Source organism: Fusarium redolens (genome assembly GCF_020744475.1).
Source record: "Fusarium redolens strain MPI-CAGE-AT-0023 chromosome Unknown BKA55scaffold_14, whole genome shotgun sequence".
Taxonomy (NCBI): domain Eukaryota; kingdom Fungi; phylum Ascomycota; class Sordariomycetes; order Hypocreales; family Nectriaceae; genus Fusarium; species Fusarium redolens.
In genome coordinates this window covers 557,806-571,118 of record NW_025763677.1, presented here as the reverse complement: position 1 = coordinate 571,118, position 13,313 = coordinate 557,806, and the positions used below count along the sequence as shown (strand labels likewise).

The following is a 13,313-nucleotide window of genomic DNA, read 5'->3' as shown; positions in this document are numbered from 1 at the left end:
AAGTATTATAAGGTATTATATCTCTTAATAATTAAATAATATATATTAAGCTTATTAATATAAAGATACTTTATTAATAACTAGTAAGCTAAGTTTTATAAAAGTACTAATAAATATATTCTATATATTAGTAGTAGTTATATAGGAGTGATATAATATAAGGTTATTATCGGTCCTGGAATAATGCGGTCCTAGAGCGCTGTTATTTCTATACTTATTAGTCTTTATCTGGTTGGTTATTAAGGTGGAGTTTTTGTAGGGTATATGTAACGTAATGACTGAGATTGTAATACTTATAATAATAAGTAAATAAGTAATTAAGTTATTTAATATATCTTTATTATTAGAAGAGGCAGTTATAAGAGTATAGTAAAGAAATGCTTTATTATAATATTAAAACTATAGATAATTTAAAGGTAGTAGATAATACTAAGTTATTTATTATTATTAAGGCTTAATTAGTAAGAGCTTTTAATATTATTAATTAAAGTAAGATTTTCTTTATTAATATTATTAGTAAAAGTTCTTTAAGAGTTATTAGGCATTAATAAGGTATTTTAGTAGTTTTTATATATTTTTATTTTTAAAATAGTTTTTTTATTTTACTAAATACTATCTTTTATTATTTTCTTTATATATATCTTTAATTACTTTTACTTTATAGACTTTTAGTTTTATAATTTCTTATAGTTTATTGCTTATTTTAATTTATATTATATTAGCTACTAATTTAAGTAATAAAATATAAAAGACTAAATAAAGCTTAACTTTTAGTAATAGGTCTAGTTTATAATTGTTTTCTAAAATTTTCTTAGTAATTTTATATAATCTAATATATTTATAGTCTAGTTTATAGCTTAATCTATTTATTTTAATATTATTTATAGCTAGGTAAACTATATCTCCTTTTAAAAAGGTTAGTCTTTTTAACTATTTTAGGTTATAGTAGTTTTTTATATATTTTCTAATAAATTTAAGTTCTATTTTTATTTCTTAATATAGAATTTTAAGGTTATTACTTTTAAATATAATAGCTATGTTAATTAACTTTTCTTATTATATAGTATAATAAGTATTTAATATATATTTAAAGTTTATATAGGCTAGTATATAATTAATACTTTTATTATATATAATATTATATATAAATTAAATTACTAGTAGTTTCTTAACCTAATTATTTTATTTATAATTAATATAATATTATAAATACTATTTAAATACTTAATTTATTTATTTAGTTTATTTATTAGCTTATAATTAAAATATAGTTATAAGTTAGTAATTTAGTTTAAGTTATATTATAACTAATTACTAAAAGTTTAATATAAATATAAGTCTTTTATTAAAAAGAATTTATATAAGTAACTTATATATATTAATAATATATTAATTAAAGATATAAGAAAGTTCTTTTATATTTATAGCTTCTTTGTAAGGTAAATAGTAAGAGAACTTTATAAATTAATTAATTATAATTATAATACTATTATAAAAGATTCCTATTAAGGGTTCTTTTAATAAGGGTAACTTAATTATAAAATCTATTATAATTAAACTTTATAATCCTCTTATTACTAGTAGTAGTTATAGTTATTTATAGGGTTTATATCTTTATACTTTTATTCTTAAATAGAGGTTATATTATTAAATAACTTTTTTTACTATTTCCTTTATTCCCTTTATATTATATTTTCCTTATATTCTTTTTAGTATTTTTATAATACCTTAGTAGCTATATAGCAGATATTTATATATATCTTATACTAATTCTTCTTTAAGCTTATCTAGGATAAAAGGTATATATAATACTCTTTTTTTATTACTAAAAGTTATTTCTTATAGGTTATAAGGTTCTTTAGCTTTAGCTTCTTTTATTTATTCTTTAAAGTTCTTATTTTTTTATATTTAAATAATAGTTTTAATTAGCTTATATTTCTTATAATTAGCTATTAGATTTTAAATATAGCTTTCTAAGTTTATACTATTATAGATTTTATTTATAGTCTTTTATATTTTAATATAATCTTTATTATATAGTATTTAATTATAGTAATAGTTAAAGATTTTTATTATATATTTACTAAGAATCTTAATTTTTCTATTAAAGTAAGTTATATTACTTTATTAGTTATAATATAATCCTCTAAGCTAATTAATAAAGTCTTATTTTCTATTTTAATATAATAGTTTTTAATATTTTAATAAGGGTTTTAGTTTTTTAGCTATCTTTATAATTATTCTTATTAGTTAAGTAAATTAGTATTTTCTTTTATTATTAAATTCTAAGAGTTATTCTTTTATTTTAATAGTATTAGTATTTAGATTTAATTTTTAACTAATAGTATTTATATATCTATTATCTATTTCCTTATAGTATATAATAATAAAATTAAATTTATATAAGTATTTAGTATAATATAATTAATATTAATTTAGTTCTTATATAATAGTAAAATAGGTAATATTTTTATAGTTAATAAAGACCCTAATAAGGTATTTATTTCCCCTTAGGTAATACCTAAATTCCTTAAAATAATTAATAATTACTTGGAATTCTTTATTATAGATAAAGTAATTAATTTCTGCTCTATATATCTTATATAAATAGAAGATAATTAAATATAATATTCTATTATTATCTTATTATCTAATATAATCTAAGATTATAACTAGGCTAGTTTATATATTATTTATATATAATAAGGAAGATATAATATACCTATTTAGCCTTAATAATTATATTAATAAACTATTCTTTATACTAGGCTAAGTTACTTATAAAAAAGTAAGAAAAGCTACTTCTTTTACTTTTAAAGGTTAATTTTACCTAAAGGCTTTTTTTAACTTCTTTAATTTAAATAGCTCTTAGCTTAGTTAAGCTAGAGATATTATATCTCTTAAGTAATTTATATTTATATAATTAATTAACTTAATTAAGTAATATTTAAAAATAGTTATTTTAATTAGGCTTAATTTATCTCTTAATACGAAGTTTATTTTAATAGTTTTAGCTATTATATATAATATATAATAATTTTTACTCTTAGCTTATTATAAGGCTAATTTAATTATATTAATAAGATTATAATTAATTATATAATAGCTCTAATTAGGCTATAAACTATTATATCTAATAGGTATTATAATAATAGCTATAATTAATATTAATAAGTATAATTAATAGGTATAAAAGTTGGATTAGGTAATATACTTTATAGTTAATAAATAGGGCATAGTATTTCTTTAGGTAAGTTAAAGAAAGAACATTAACCTAGCTACTACAAGGTAAACTTATAGCTAGTATTAATATTACTTAGTTAAGGTAGTAATTATATTATTAAAGTAAATAAACCTTATTTAATTTTAACTTTTATAATAGTAGCCTATTATAAAGGTCTTTTTACTTAAACTATTAATAGAAAAGTTAAAAAGCTTAATAGCAATATATAAGGCTAAAGGTAAAGAAAGAAATAAAATAAAAAATATAAAAAATATTATTTATTAATTTTATATTTCCGTTTAATATTATATTTAAGCTTATATAAAAGGTATAATTAATAAAGTTATTTAAATATCTATTTATAATAAAAATCATTACTATTAACTTTAATAAGTTTATAAATATTAAATATTTTACTTTATAATTTTTATAAGTATTAAAAGTTTATAAGGATTATTTAGCTGGAGATATAATTAGCTTTAAGGAGCTATAAGAGATGGCCTAGAGATGCCTAGAGATATTAGATAATAGAGAATAGGAAGAGAGAAATTGGGTTGGGAAACTGTGAGACTATGAGCACCTAGTTGATAGATTGAGGACTTGCTCTCCTAGCGACGACTCAGGTTTTGTCGCAGAGGTTTGTGTAGGCAGGCAAAGCAGCCGGCAATAGGAGAAGTTGGGGATAGTTGTTGACTCCCAGTGCCTTGATAATATTTTTCTAGGTTTATCAAAGCGGAAGATAACTCCAGAGGCTGCCTTGTATGGTAATGGAACCGTGAGAATTCCGTGAGGCAGTCGATTGCAACGTTGATGCATCCACTTCATATGCTTCATCCTCAGCCTGCGAGCTGTCAACAATGTAATCCTGGGACAATACAGGTACGGATCCTGTTGTTTGTATGTCCTTCCTACCCCCAACATAATTCCATGCGACAGACAGAAACTGAAGGTCATGCTTGGCTGGACAATGTGCGTGAAGCTGAACACCAAGATCGGCGCCTCTGATGTCCGTTTCTCCCAAGGGAGGATACGGGTACATTGGGGGAAATTCTCGGCGTAGTTCTTGGGTCAGAAACATCAGTCGGCAATCATCAGCTCGTGAGATAGAAGTTGCGTCGTGATGTATCGGAGACACCGGCTCCTGGATGAAGGACAAAAGGGTACCAGTCCAGGCAGCTGCGTGAAGGCCAATCCTATTCAGACCAAGGAGACTGGAGGTGCTCCGTAAAAAGTCCTTGTGCGCGCCTGTGATGATCCCTCCAAGCCAGAGATACGAAGTATGGGGACTCCGATCAAAGAACATGCGAGCCAAGTGGTGTAGGTTCTCAGGTCATTTCAATTGCAGCATGGCCATTGTGCTTTGCAGCCATGCACCGCAGGCGTTGGCTGGTATGCTAGACTCATAAAAGAAATGCTGCCCAGGACGGTTTTCATACCGCGAGCGTTGGCGCTTAGGGTCAGGAGTCTATCAAACTGGCGTAGGCAGCGTTTTTCGAAAAGTGAGGGCCTAGGTGTTTCTATGTGTCCCGATTGCCTGCATAGTCCTCGGGGTGCATGAAGTATAATTTTTCTGTTGTCCAGCTTGGCCAAGGGGAGAAGTAGTGCGGCGGCCAGTGCCGCCCGACTGTGTGCTGGCGTTGTGGAGTATGGAATACTCATCAATGTACTTCAACGCCGTTTCAAAGGATGCCGGGATCGGTGAAGGAGAATTCATAAGGCTTGGGGAACCACTTAGAAAGACGTTAATAATATTGAACTCCTTTTTGACACTCCAAGGCGAAAGAAGTCGCCATCGCTCATGGGGTATGGCCGCTTTCCAACCCTCCCCCGGCGCAAGTATGGCTGCCCACCATCGAGCTGACTCACCAGTCAGCTTTCCCAGCTCAACCACAATACGCTCGCCACCTTCGGTAAGTTTGCTGAAGTCTGAATGGACTATCCAAGGAGCTAGACTCATGGTGTATTCCATCGGAGATGCTCGGGGGATGATCTCCGCCCACCGTGCGGATAAGGCGTATGCCCAAGCGAGTATTAGAACCACAAGATGGCTGTCGTCCTTTCCAAACCACTCGAACCTTTGCACAAATCATCCACATGCCACCAGTTGACCCCCGATTCAACCCGCTCGGTCGCGACAAGAAAAATAGCCAAGCGAGCTCCAGAGAGGCGGGCAAAGTATTTAGACGATGAAGATAACTTCCTTATACAACTGAAGGAAAAAGAGCAGCTTGGGTGGGCGGAGATTTATTGGCGTTTTATTTAACGTTTCCCTGAATGAGGCGGCTCGGGTCTGTAAGTGCACTACTGTATGAAACTCAGGGATCGTGGGAGAACTTAATATCATCATGCTCTTCTTGGTCAGGGGACTTTGAGATAGGTAGGATATACCTTAAATGAGCTAAGGAGTGCTGCAATATATATTGTTCCTTTATGCCCCTGGTCATATGCGTACACGATTGCTTGGAGTTGTTAGCTGAGTGATCTGGAGGCAATGTATGCCTCGGTTCTATACCTGAGATTGTAGTCCGTAGCTTGATGCTTATAGTAGATGCTACTTCGTTTGGTCCAATAGGATATCGATGGAATGTGATGTAAGCACCCTGATGAACTGCTCCGTCCCAGCAAGGTCTTGTACAGGTACCCGTATGCGGATGGGCCCAGCTATCGACTGCTTCAAAGACCAATATCTTGTCTTGGAGATTGGGTCCTCTGCTTCGAGAAGAATTGCAGACGCTCTCCATCTCGTAGAAGTATTAGACGCGCGCCTTCCTACGTGGATAAAAATGGTCGAGTCGGAACAACCGCTCTCCGCTCGTGACCGAAATGGGCGTCCCGGACGTCCAGGAAATAAGAGCCATCCGACAAACAAAGATTTATTTATCCGCAGCCGTTAGCCTCTGACTCAACAGAAAATAAAGCATTAACCAAACGAAGTGTCGGGACTGATATCATTAGTCCAGAACTGGACGTGCCTTTTGACAGACGATTCTAGACGTTGTTACCTCGATGCAGTATAACCAGTGCACCAACGGCCAATTAAGGAATGAATCCTCGTTAGTCTGCCACCCCTGCCAAGTTCCTAACGGGAACCTGTCACCACTATGTTTCTCACTGGTGGTGTTCTTACAATATCTCCACCAGGCAGTTAACATTACTCATGTCACCCAGAAAGGTTGGACTCATCGGTTCCATTCATCCCACCCTCTACGCCACCAATAGCAGCTGGGGCATGACAGTAACCTTCCGCAAGCACCTTGAAAGCGTTAACTCATATTTGCCTGCAGCCTACAGGGCATATTCCTTTCTGTTCTATCTACAATTCGTAGAAAGCGAGAGTAGGTACGATGAGAAACCGACTGCCAATATTCTTAGCTATGAGACCCCGCCTCAGCAGCCTTATCACGAGTCGTGGGTGCTTCAGGAATTTGCCGGCAAGGCTACTTACACAATATACGGGTGCGGCTGTTACCTCGTGGCATACTGCATATCCGTCGCCGAGAGACACACAGCCCGAGTCGCTTACGCAGAAACAAGTGCTTGCGAAACTTAGGGGCGACAATGAGCTGCAAGGAACAAATTTCCTTCTTATCGACCTGCGCAGCAATGGTCACGAGGTCAGTTCTGACCCCTCTGCTTTCTCTGCCCCTGTATTTTACCGCCATGCTTGGATCGAGCACGAGCCGTTGATTGACAGTGCTGATGAGAATTTGGCAGGGAGGAACAATTCGTGGATCTATCAATCTACCAGCGCAGAGCCTGTATCCGGCCATTCCAACTCTGTATACTGTCTGCAAGGCAGCTGGCATCCACACCATTATCTGGTACTGCGGTAAGCTGACAGAACAGCCTGGCCACAGACCGATTGCTAAGCGTTCCCGTAGGATCTTCTCAGGGACGCGGACCCCGAGCCGCCGGCTGGTTCAGAGACTATCTTGCCAGCCAGGGCGATAAAGAGACGCGAAGCGTCATTCTGCGAGGCGGCATTAAGGGCTGGGCGACAGCTGGCCGCGAGTACACAGAGTGGATCGACGAGTATGACGCCAGCAAGTGGAGCAATTAGGCGGTGACACAGGTGTGAAGATGGTACCTTGAGTTTGGTTTGGAGTCACTTGGCATGGTGAGCTGAAACCTGAGGCTACGGACCTGGCTCGGTCTTTCCAGCCAATCATGATCAGGGCATGACAGATATCCTTGTGTGGGAGTCGGGAGTCAGACATCAACCCCACTTCCGACATTCCCACGTGCAACTTCCGGCGATGTTCGTGTGGCAGGGTGGAGTTGGACAGATGTTCAACGCCTCCAACACCAAACCTGAGCATTCTCCGTTCTGTCAAACTACGCTCGACATTACGTGAGCCTACTTTTCAAATCTTGAACATCATCTTAGCATTATCCATGCCTAGAAAGGTATGCTATGCCGATTTGCGCTGATTAATAACCTCTAACTTGCTCGCGCACATAGAACCGGATCCCGGCCAATGCGATTCAGAATCGCGATAACCAGCGTCGCTCACGTGCGCGGCGTCGGCAATTTATTGAAGAGCTTCAACAGCGGCTCCAGGATTACGAACGTCGGGGCGTTCAGGCCAGTATTGAGATGCAGCGGGTGGCTCAGGCCGTCGTATGGGAGAATAAAAGTCTCCGTGGCCTACTCCATCTCCGAGGGGTTTCGCAATACGATATTGATGATCACCTCTCGCTGGTGGGGTCTGTCGGCACTGAGCCAAATCTAGACCTTCGGAATTCTCTGCAGAGAGGCAGTGATCCACCTTCACCTTGCGGACAACGATATAGTGCGATGGAGCAGCCATCTACCGACACGTTACACACAATCGCGACCTATCCTCAGGACATAGACGATATTCCTTCGCCTCCAAGCACACCCCTCTTGAATCCCCCTTCGTCTATACCAAGTTGCGGACTGGCAACTTCAGCTCCTGCTAGGTCTACTCCGTCAGCAGATATGGCAGAGACAGATTGCGTCGCCACCAATAACCGCGACCACGAGAAGGGTGGTTCCTACGATTCATACACCGCTCAACTCCCAGATCGTACGAGCATCTCGTTCATTTGCAATGACAACTTCCCTGATCCGGGTAGCCGTACAGACATACTCCCACCAGTAACGGACTGCTTTTGCCCACCTGACTCGCCCATTTCCATCTCAGGCCACTGGAACAGAGGACTGTCTTGCAAGACGGCAATTGATATTATTGCCGGGCTGCAGATCAATGTAGATTCGGACCAGGTCCGTGGTTTGTTGCACTGTAAAGAATCAGATGACTGTCTTGTTCAAAATTCCAGCGTGTTCCAAATATTGGATAAGATGGCTTAATTAAATCGTTGTTCCTCTGTCAGAAGCAGGTCGAAACTGAAGTTGGAAACACCCTGTGCTTAGATGCGAAGCGATGCAGAGAGGGTGATTCCGTGTCATCTATAAGCAAGCATAGCCCTGATATCGTTCAATCGTTGTACTATAGCTTCATAGAGCCAAACATGACATCCCAGTTGTGTTCATGGGTTCGGAGTAAAAGGTAATAATCACATAATTCTATTTTGTTTATCTCAAGTCTAAACACAACAAGCCCGGTCCATTTTTGTACAATCCAATCTATTGGATACGAATCCACCGTGTAACCCTACAAGTTTATCTGTGCAAACAGTCCTGCATAAGCCTTGATATAAGCTACCAGGTATGAATGGCCATTATACGTTCCACGACCATCTTTTCCGTGCCCATCGCATGAGATATACCAGACCGAGTAGAACGGGCACTTCAATAAGTGGTCCAACAGTTGCTGCGAGTGCTTGGTCGCTATCGGGGCCAAAGGTAGCAACTGCAATGGCGATAGCCAATTCGAAGTTATTACTTGAAGCGGTAAAGCTTTGCGTTACAGTGAGGGGATAACTGAAGCCCATACGATGAGCGATAAAAAGGGTAACGAAAAAGATGGAAATAAAGTAAACCACGAGCGGGGCAGCGACGCGGACGACCGAGACGATTTGGTGTACCACCTGACGTCCTTGCGATGCAAAAAGGACAAGAATGGTATATAGTAGACCTATCAGAGACCAAGGGGCCACAAACCGGAGGAAGACGCGTTCGTACCACTCGGGCCCAGCCGTCATGCGCAGTGTAAAGCGGGTGACGATCGCGGCAGCAAGTGGAATTCCAAGGAAAACCGCGACGCTCGTAGCAACCACCTCGTATGAAACATCGTTGATGCCAGTCTCATGACTGATAACTCGAATGAAGAACACGGCGAGAGGTGCGGTAATGACCATTTGGAGCATGGAGTTAATCGCAACAAGTATAGCGCAGTATTCGTTATCGCCGCCGGCCAGGCCATTCCAAATAAGAACCTAAACCTGAATATCAGTTCCTACGTTCTTATATTTTCAAAGAGTGCACAGCCCGTATACATACCATGGCAATACATCTCCCAAGACCAACCAGAATTAGACCAATACGCAATTCGCTCTTGTCAGGGAGAAAGGCCCAAGCGAGACCGAGCTGGTTAAGTGTTAGTTAGAATAAGCCCAGGATGGACATCAAAAGGGGTTAAAAGGCGGGCCTACCATGAGGAAAGGTGCTACCACCCAGTTGATGACGATGCTGAACATGATCTGCTTCCACATCTCGCGGTGCGCTAGAAGCTTGTGCAGTGACTCGTATCGGACTTTGCATAGAATTGGGTACATCATAACGAGGAGGCCGATGGCTACAGGTAAATGTTGTTAGCGTTCGAACCACTGACCACGGACAACGCACGCGCTTACTCACCAATTGGCACTGACACACCAACAAATTTGCCTTTCTGTAACGCCGGTCCCGTTGAGGGTACAAAATTGCCTAGGATAATGCCAACTGTCATGGCCAGGAGGATCCATAGAGCGAGAAATCGATCAAGCCATCCAAGGGCCTTGAATGCGGATACTGACTCTACTTTATCCTTGGTCTGGCTCTCCAAGTCGGGGTTGGGCGTCCCGACGCTAAGCTCCTCCGTAGGGGACAGGGCATGCTCATTTTTTGGTTCCGCTGACATGATCTCGAATCGATTCGATGTTATTATGGTATCTGTTGCTGGACAAATGGTCGTAGGTAGAATATGATCTGCCTGTTTCGCTCCCAATGAAAGGAGGGCTGGTGATTTAAGAGCCACATGTTAGTCCCTGTCTTACGGCCTCCACCAAGCCCGAGGTTGTGGAATTCGGTCGCCACGTTGGAGTCTGCCAATCACAAGTAGGACATGACACACAACCCCTACTGTCTTAGCCTCTCGTCGCATGAAATGACTAGGCGGTAAAACCCGGATGGGTAAGGATCCTTTTTCTCCACTACGGTGATTCTTACCCAATCATGTCCGGGGCATGACGGGCACTGCTAACGCAAATCAAATCAATGCCTCCGCATCAGGACAGCTCCCATATCATGGACGAGTATTCCAATAGCACGAAGGAGCTAGGACGTGAGTGTTACCGACTGGGGTGGTATCCAATCATAGGCGGGGCATGACAGGCTCTCCAGGTAAGTCGATGCCACTGAACCCCACTCCGTGACCAGATCTCCGACAGGACGAAACGGTAAGTGGTAGCAAGGCAATTCCGCGATGGTCTGGGCGACCCTGCCCAGCCATTGAAAAGCTGACAGTTTCCTACAAACAAAAGTGCGAGCCATAGACATTTGCCATACCTGTCAAGGCTCCAAAACCTGTTCGTTATACTTGAAAGGTTACTCGGCACCTTCCACTACCATAACAATGGCTGCACCATGGCATGCGGCATATCCGGCTCCAGAACATCAACCGGAAAGCCTGACGCGTGAAGAAGTCCTCAAGTCGATGAAGGAAGTTAGCAGCGATGCCAAACAGGACTTTGTTCTCATTGATTTGCGACGCAATGACCATGAGGTGAGTCTGGCCTTGCTACCCTTCGGTATCTATCGCGTACGGTTACAATGCCGCTGACTTGCGCAATTCTCAGGGGGGAACGATTCGTGGCTCCATCAACCTGCCTGCCCAAAGCTTATATCCCACAATCCCCAAGCTTTACGGTGTGTTCAAGGCCGCGGGTTTGCGCAAAATAATTTGGTATTGCTGTAAGTAGGGGCTGCCTCTTGATCGTCTTGGAAGGCCGACTTGGCTTTGGCTGTCTTCACTTCAAGTTAGTAAAGAGAGGGTTCTGATTGTGTTTCACAGCTTCGTCACGTGGGCGCGGTACGCGAGCTGCTGGTTGGTTCGGTGACTACATCGCCAATCGCGGCGACAGCGAGATGAAAAGCTTGGTTTTGCTGGAAGGAATCAAGGGCTGGGCAACGGCGGGCGGCGAATTTGTGGAGTGGATGGACGAATATGAACCCGCCGTCTGGTCTGTTGAATGACCTAGTACGGAATGCCATATTGTTAATTCATTTATCTGTTATTCTGCTAGTTACGTAGGATTCGTGTGTGTGTGCATACCCATGGTATGGCTTTCGTGAGCGACCAGGGCTGCAAAGTAGGTAAGATGCAGTGTCGCATTGTGGTCCGCTGGATGTGGGTAGCCGATAGGAACTAAATGATCCTTGTAGCCACTAACTGCACCGAGCGGGAGCAAAGGTGTCGGAGCTTCCGGTTCAAAGATTTACTATAAGGAGGTGTAGACACCACGTCTCTCCCTAACCGGAGCCAATGTCTCGCCAGGCATGCATGTTAGCAAAACCAGCTTCCCGGGTCTTCTATTCTCTCTCGGCCTCGGTATTTCAAAATTCTCTTTTTAGTCTTCTGCGATCACCGTCCCGGTATTTCCACACCTCCAATACGATGAATGGTCACGGCGATCTTAACAATTCTTTTGCCTCACGACCACGTGTAGAGCTTGCACCGGAACCTGGATATACTCGTCAGTCATTCGCTATTTCCGCAGAGAACGATGATCTAGGCGTGCGTAAGCGCTACCGGCCGTTTCTGTTGGACGAGACAGACGAAGCTGTCGACTGGGTCGCGGAGTTGGAATTGAGTACAACGCTGAAACTGGTCGAGTCCAAGATCATCAATCTAGGCCAGGATAGATTACGCATTCTCGTCTTATATGGCAGTATGAGGAGCCGGTTAGTTCACAATGATTTGTTTCCCTTGGAATCTTTTTCTTCTTTTCTCTTGTATTTCTTTTTGCGACTGTGACTTGAAAGCCGACGTTTGAACCCTGCACTAAACGTGCTTCAATAGATCTTATTCCCGCCTACTTGCCTATGAGTGCTCTAGGATCCTCTTCCGTCTCGGCTGCGATGTTCGCGTCTATGATCCTACCGGCCTTCCGCAGAAAGATGACCTACAACACACACACGACAAGGTACAGGAACTGAGGGAGCTAAGCAGATGGAGTGACGGCCATGTCTGGGTCAGCCCAGAGCAGCATGGAAATTTGGTAAGATGCTGTTTGCTAACGACGCAATACCACAGTACTAACATGGGCTCCAAGACGGGCATCTTTAAGCAGCAAATTGACTGGATACCGCTATCAGCAGGCGCTGTTCGCCCAACACAAGGGCGAACCCTCGCAGTTGCCCAGGTAAGCGGCGGATCGCAATCCTTCAATGCTGTCAACTCTCTACGGATCTTGGGCCGATGGATGCGAATGTTTACCATTCCCAACCAAAGCTCCGTCCCGAAGGCCTTCACACAATTCACCGCAGAAGATGAAGGCAGTCGCATGCTGCCCAGCTCCAATCGTGACCGCGTTGTGGACTGCATGGAAGAGCTTGTCAAGTACACTATCATCATGCGGCCGCATTTCGACCTATTCGGTGATCGCTTTAGTGAACGTGAGGAACGGAAAGCCAAGTTAGAGGCTAAGTGGGGCCCTGAGAAGACGAACTGAATAGTTACGAGCTCTCAGCACAAGATATATTATGTAAAGACGCCAATGGGCACGACGAACGAGTGGCTTTGACAAGCGAATAGATCAACGAGTTGCACCTAGACGGATAATCATGCTTATAGAGCCATCAAAAAATTAAATGCCACTAAATCGCAATCGCAATGACTTTCCTCAGGGGTTTCCTTATCTGCTTAACATATGTGTGTTATATCCTGCTATACCGCACCTTCCG

The 13,313-nt window shown here is 40.5% G+C and overlaps 6 protein-coding genes across 6 annotated transcripts; 4 read left to right on the top strand and 2 right to left on the bottom strand.

The window, feature by feature from the left end:
* Positions 1-3,950: 3,950 nt before the first annotated feature.
* On the bottom strand, positions 3,951-4,526 carry BKA55DRAFT_542667 (uncharacterized protein; the record flags this gene model as incomplete). Its single annotated transcript, XM_046190509.1, has 1 exon — positions 3,951-4,526. The coding sequence occupies one exon, from the start codon at positions 4,524-4,526 to the stop codon at positions 3,951-3,953; it is 576 nt and encodes a 191-aa protein (XP_046045866.1).
* Positions 4,527-6,922: 2,396 nt separating this feature from the next.
* On the top strand, positions 6,923-7,283 carry BKA55DRAFT_596691 (Rhodanese-like domain-containing protein; the record flags this gene model as incomplete). The annotated part of the gene is made up of 2 exons (XM_046195978.1): positions 6,923-7,052; positions 7,105-7,283. 2 exons carry the CDS (start codon positions 6,923-6,925, stop codon positions 7,281-7,283), a joined length of 309 nt encoding a protein of 102 aa, XP_046045865.1.
* A 305-nt stretch (positions 7,284-7,588) lies between these two features.
* BKA55DRAFT_576971 (uncharacterized protein) lies at positions 7,589-8,768 on the top strand. The gene is made up of 2 exons (XM_046193544.1): positions 7,589-7,630; positions 7,686-8,768. Exons 1-2 carry the CDS (start codon positions 7,619-7,621, stop codon positions 8,556-8,558), a joined length of 885 nt encoding a protein of 294 aa, XP_046045864.1. The 5' UTR covers positions 7,589-7,618; the 3' UTR covers positions 8,559-8,768.
* BKA55DRAFT_621158 (sodium bile acid symporter family-domain-containing protein) lies at positions 8,765-10,439 on the bottom strand. Its single transcript, XM_046196774.1, has 4 exons — positions 10,008-10,439; positions 9,803-9,945; positions 9,651-9,737; positions 8,765-9,586 (listed from the first exon to the last, which is right to left on the bottom strand). The coding sequence occupies exons 1-4, from the start codon at positions 10,267-10,269 to the stop codon at positions 8,930-8,932; spliced, it is 1,149 nt and encodes a 382-aa protein (XP_046045863.1). The 5' UTR covers positions 10,270-10,439; the 3' UTR covers positions 8,765-8,929.
* An 84-nt stretch (positions 10,440-10,523) lies between these two features.
* On the top strand, positions 10,524-11,651 carry BKA55DRAFT_621155 (Rhodanese-like domain-containing protein). Its single transcript, XM_046196773.1, has 4 exons — positions 10,524-10,807; positions 10,892-11,133; positions 11,207-11,321; positions 11,422-11,651. Exons 2-4 carry the CDS (start codon positions 10,984-10,986, stop codon positions 11,601-11,603), a joined length of 447 nt encoding a protein of 148 aa, XP_046045862.1. The 5' UTR covers positions 10,524-10,807; positions 10,892-10,983; the 3' UTR covers positions 11,604-11,651.
* Positions 11,652-11,909: 258 nt separating this feature from the next.
* On the top strand, positions 11,910-13,226 carry BKA55DRAFT_576963 (flavoprotein-like protein; the record flags this gene model as incomplete). The annotated part of the gene is made up of 3 exons (XM_046193543.1): positions 11,910-12,311; positions 12,430-12,628; positions 12,683-13,226. Coding segments are annotated over 3 exons (1,000 nt in total), but the record flags the coding sequence as incomplete, so codon positions are not given.
* Between the last annotated feature and the right edge of the window lie 87 nt (positions 13,227-13,313).

Coding starts and splice junctions, on each gene's coding strand:
- BKA55DRAFT_621155 (XM_046196773.1), top strand. CDS start 10,984: ATGGCTGCACCATGGCATGCGGCATATCCGGCTCCAGAACATCAACCG. Junction 11,134..11,206: donor TGCGACGCAATGACCATGAG/GTGAGTCTGGCC, acceptor CGCAATTCTCAG/GGGGGAACGATTCGTGGCTC. Junction 11,322..11,421: donor CAAAATAATTTGGTATTGCT/GTAAGTAGGGGC, acceptor TGTGTTTCACAG/CTTCGTCACGTGGGCGCGGT.
- BKA55DRAFT_621158 (XM_046196774.1), bottom strand. CDS start 10,269: ATGTCAGCGGAACCAAAAAATGAGCATGCCCTGTCCCCTACGGAGGAG. Junction 9,946..10,007: donor TGGTGTGTCAGTGCCAATTG/GTGAGTAAGCGC, acceptor ATTTACCTGTAG/CCATCGGCCTCCTCGTTATG. Junction 9,738..9,802: donor TGGTAGCACCTTTCCTCATG/GTAGGCCCGCCT, acceptor ACACTTAACCAG/CTCGGTCTCGCTTGGGCCTT.